At 46.1% G+C, this 4,818-nt stretch overlaps 1 protein-coding gene across 1 annotated transcript in view; it reads left to right on the forward strand.

The window, feature by feature from the left end:
- Gle1 (GLE1 RNA export mediator) overlaps window positions 1-4,818 on the forward strand; it is a 41,990-nt gene that overhangs the window by 4,665 nt on the left and 32,507 nt on the right. Inside the window, exons 3-6 of the mRNA XM_013021244.1 lie at window positions 1,754-1,864; window positions 2,602-2,750; window positions 3,228-3,288; window positions 4,311-4,565. Coding sequence (XP_012876698.1) covers window positions 1,754-1,864; window positions 2,602-2,750; window positions 3,228-3,288; window positions 4,311-4,565 — 576 coding nt within the window. The remainder of the gene's footprint in view (window positions 1-1,753; window positions 1,865-2,601; window positions 2,751-3,227; window positions 3,289-4,310; window positions 4,566-4,818) is intronic.

Raw genomic sequence — 4,818 nt, forward strand, 5'->3', positions numbered from 1 at the left:
GAAGTGGCGCTGTAGCTCAAGTGGTAGAGCGCTCGCCTTGAGCTGAAGAGCTGAGGGACAGCGCCCAAGCCCAGAGTTCAAGCCCCACGACCGACAAAAAAAAAAATAAAAAAAAAACAAAACTGATTGAGGTTTGATTTTAAAGTGTGTGTCCTTGGGCAGATCTTTCTCTTCCTTGAAAGGCTTCTGTTTCTTCATCTGTAAATATTCTGAAACTCAATTGCTGAGGTTCTCTCCATGTATAAAGTTTCATAATTCTTAGAGTTTAAGTAAATTCCTGAATGGCTGTCCTTTTTTGCTCTTTTTTGTTTTTGTTTTTGTGCCAGTGTCCTGGAGCTTGAACTCAGGACCTGGGAGCTGTCCCTGAACCTTTTTTTTTTTTGTCAGTGAGGGGCTTAAACCCTTGGCCTGAGCACTTTCCCTCAGCTCTTCAGCTCAAGGCTAGTGCTCTACCACTTGAGCTACAGCCCCACTTCCGTTTTTCTGGTGATTTATTGGAGATAAGAGTTTCACGAACTTTCCTGCCCGAGCTGGCTTTGAACCTCGATCCTCAGATCTCAGCCTCCTGAGTAGATAGGATTACAGGCAGGCGCCTGGCTGTCCCTGAACTTTTGTGCTCAGGTCTAGTGCTCTACCACTTGAGCACTTGAGCTCCACTTCTGGATTTTCAAATGAAAGTAGCAGCATTTTCTGGGCAAAGTAAAACAAGCAGGCAAGCCAAATCAAAGCAAACCAAAAAGCTACCCAAAACAACAAACATCAGTTTATTAAAGAAACAGGCTGGGCATGTAGCTCAGTGATAGAGTTCTTGCCTACTAGGAAGTAGGCTCTGGGTTTAATTCCTAGTATTACAAAAAAAAAAAAAATAGAATACTGTTAAGTGTCATGAAAAAATATGCTGGTTTTTACCTACATTTTTTTTCTTGTTGTCCTAGTTATTGGAGGCTCATAAGTTCATTATTCGGGGCTGGGAAGGTGGCTCAGTGGTAGAGCACTTGCTTTGTATGCATGAGGCCCTGAGTTCCATTCCTCAGCACCACATAAGCAGGGAGAAAAAAGCCGGAAGTGGCGCTGTGGCTCAAGTGGTAGAGCACTCGCCTTGAGCTGAAGAGCTGAGGGACAGTGCCCAGGCCCAGAGTTCAGGCCCCACGACCAGACCTCCCCCCCAAAAAAAGTTCATTATTGGTTCATAAGTTGGGATGTGTTACAGTTTGGATCTAAGATGACTCACATGTTGAAGGCTTGGTTCCCAGTGCAGCAGTGTCCTACAACAGAATTTTGGGCAGTGATTGAATCATGACTCTCATTCTGTCAATAGATCAATCTGTTGCTGGTTTCATATTTTGATGGGCTATTGGGAGGCGATGGAAAAGCAACTTGAGTTGAAAGCAGAGTATCCTTGAGGGCATGCCCCCTTGTTAGCTATTTATTCTCTAATCCCTTCAGCTCTCCTACCTGCCCCTTTTCCTATACTTCCTGGTAACTATGAGGTGAGCAGTTTTGCTGCACTCCATGCCTTTCATCATGTTCTGCTTCACGAAAGCTCAGAACCTCTTGTAGCCAAGTAATAGTAGATAGGAAGAATAACCTCTGGATAACCTCTGTTGGGAACCAAAATAAACCTTTCCTCCTTGAAATTGATTTTCAAGGCCTTTTGTTAGTGATGGAAAGCTAACACAGGATGCAGTCTTTGTGTAGAAGACATAAACTTAAGCATGTTAAAACTTAAAAAAAAAATCTTTTGTCTGTGTAGGACAAACATGAGCCCCAGCACCCAGAACCCATGGCCCTGCAGTCCTCCCGAGGGGTCAGAGTGGAAGGGTGCATCCGAATGTATGAATTTTTGCATAGAATGAAAGGAACGGTAAGTGAACCCGTGAAGCAAGGCAGGTTTGACCCTAGAGGGCTATATTTCACTGCATTTCTCCAGGTCTAAGAATACTTACTATGTGTTACTTGTAGAATCTTAGCTACTCATATAGTCTTAGAGATGGAATCTTACAGACTCTTTTTTTCCCAGGCTGGCTTCAAACCAAGGTTCCCCAGGTCTTAGCTTCCTGGGTATATAGGATTACAAGTGTGAGCCAGTAAAGCCTGGCCCCCACCTCATTTTAACATAGTCTGTTTAATTTATCTTCTTGCAAAATGTTTTAAAATAGATTAATGTGGCTTTCTCCCCTTTTTTTTTAATCTGTGTGTGTGTGTGAGCACGCGCGCGCGCGCGCGTGTGTGTCTGTGTGTATGTGTGATCAAACCAAGAGTCTCACACAAGCTAGGCAATCACTGAGTTATCCCCTCCACCCTTAGAATAACATAATCTCAGGTGTGGTGGTACACACATTTCAGGAGATAGATACAAGAAAATCCTGGGCTATATCACAAAACCCTGTCTTACCCTTCCTCCCACAAATAAAACAACACCACTTGGAGCAAACTGGAAGACATTTCCAAAACAGCTGAGTTTAAGGGTCTGTTGAAAGTGGAAAGAAAGCTCCTGCCCCTGTCCTAAGAAATGAGCAGCAGGCCTTGAGTGTTCAGGACCAAGGGAAAGTGGCCCAGAGCTGTGCTGGTGCTCTAAGAGCAGATGCTGATCCTTTTCAGGAGGGCTTGAGGCAGTGGCAGGAGGAACAAGAGAGGAAGGTCCGCTCCTTCTCAGAGATGGCATCTGAACAGCTGAAGCGGTTTGATGAACGCAAAGAACTGAAGCAACATAAAGAATTCCAGGACTTGCGGGAAGTGATGGAGAAGAGGTGAGTTTCCTTGAATTACAGTTAGGAATATGTTTTGGGTTTGTTTTTTTTTGCCAGTCCTGGGGCTTGAACTCAGGGCCTGGGCACTGTCCCTGAGCTTCTTTTTGCTCAAGGCTAGCATTCTGCCACTTGAGCCACAGCACCACTTCTGGCTTTTTCTGTGTTTGTGGTACTAAGGAATGAAACCCAGGGCTTCATGCATGCTAGGCAAGCACTCTACCACTAAGCCCCATTCCCTGCCCCAGCTAGGAATATCTTATGGTCTCAACAGGAATTCATTCCCAAGAGGAATCCAAAAGTAGAAGAGTTCAAGTCCCAAGACTTTAAGTATTATAATAATATAGGCAGAGAAACTTATAACCCAAAGAAATGACCATCTGTGGCAAGATGATCAGTGTAACCCAACAAAATGGCTCTAAGAGAGGGAAAGCAATCTTAGGAACCATCCCTAAATTTCTCTCTTCCCTTACTCTTCAGCACTAGGGAAGCTCTGGGCCACCAGGAGAAGCTGAAAGCTGAGCATCGCCACAGAGCCAAGGTCTGTACCTCGGAGACTCAGGGATTGTGTCAATGTCTGCAGCCTGTATGAAGTGTCAGCTTCCAGCAAAGAACTATCCTGGAGAACCTAGGCCAGTCATATCTCTGGGTGACTGGGCTGTGTCACTTACTTTGTTGTTGTGACCAAGTACTTGAGAGAAAAACTTCGGAGAAGATTTATTTTGGCTCACATTTTCAGGGGTTTCAACTCAAGGTAGGCAAGTCGTGTCAGCATAGCACCGACATAATGGCAGCCAGGAAGCAGAAAAATAAAGCCTTCTCTGGGCTCCAGCCTATGGGATGGTGCCACATTCAGAGCAGGTCTTCCTCCTGCAGAGGTATGCTTACCTTTTTTTTTTTTTTCCTTTCAAGTACTGGAGCTTGAACTTGGCCTGGGCATTATCCCTTAGCTTTTTCTTTCAAGGCAGGCACCCTACCCCTTGAACCACAGCACCTTTTTTTTGTCATTTTGCTGATTACTTGGCAATATGAGTCTCATAGACCTTCCTGTCTGAACTGGTTTTTTGGGGGGCGTGGGGGGGGAGGGAGGAGGTTCAGTCATGGAGCCTGAACTTTGGGTCTGGGCATTGTCTCTCAACTCTGCAGCTAGTGCTCTACCACTTGAGCAACAGTGCCACTTCCGGCTTTTTCTGCTTATGTAGTGCTGAGGAATCAAACGAAACTAGGGTCTCATGCGTGCAAGGCAAGCACTCTACCACTAAGCAACCTTCCCAGCCCTCTGGACTGGCTTTGAACCAGCATCTTTGGATCTCAGTTTCCTGAGTAGCTAGGATTACAGGCATGAGCCACTAGTACCCGGCTGAGGTATACTTTTATTAACCTAAGAAAGAGCTCAGTCCAGTCAAGTTGACAATGAAAGTTAATCATCACAGGGTCTTGAGAAGTCCTTTTTCTGTTCTGAGCACATCTGAAAATGTGTAATTCACCTAGGACTTGAGCTTGTGGAAAGGGAAAGCCTCTCCGCATGCCTGTCATAAAGTGACTCAGTGGCCCTTTCTGTAGATTCTCAACCTGAAGCTTCGGGAGGCAGAGCAACAACGCATTAAACAGGCAGAGCTGGAGCGGCTGCAGAAGGAGGAAGGCCAGGTCCGACTTCGGAGCCTTTACACCCTGCAGGAGGAGGTGCTGCAGCTCAGCCAGCAACTGGAGGCCTCTGACCAGCATGGGGACCTGCAAGGGGTTGGCCTGGCTGCCTTCCGCACCAGGGGCAACCAGCTATGCAGCCTAATCTCTGCGATCATTCGTGCTGCATCAGAGGTGAGGGGCTGCATGTGAATTTGCTTCCTGTTATTTTATTTTATTGTGAAAATACCGTACAGATGGGTTACAATTACATGGGCAAGATAATGAGTACATTTCCTTTTTTTTTTTGGGGGGGGGTCCGGTCGTGGGGCTTGAACTCTGGGCCTGGGCGCTGTCCCTGAGCTCTTCAGCTCAAGGCTAGCACTCTACCACTTGAGCCACAGCGCCACTTCCGGCTTTTTTCTTTTTGCTTATGTGGTGCTGAGGA

The sequence above is a fragment of the Dipodomys ordii genome, unplaced genomic scaffold (assembly GCF_000151885.1).
Source record: "Dipodomys ordii isolate 6190 unplaced genomic scaffold, Dord_2.0 Scaffold55, whole genome shotgun sequence".
In the NCBI taxonomy this organism is placed as follows: domain Eukaryota; kingdom Metazoa; phylum Chordata; class Mammalia; order Rodentia; family Heteromyidae; genus Dipodomys; species Dipodomys ordii.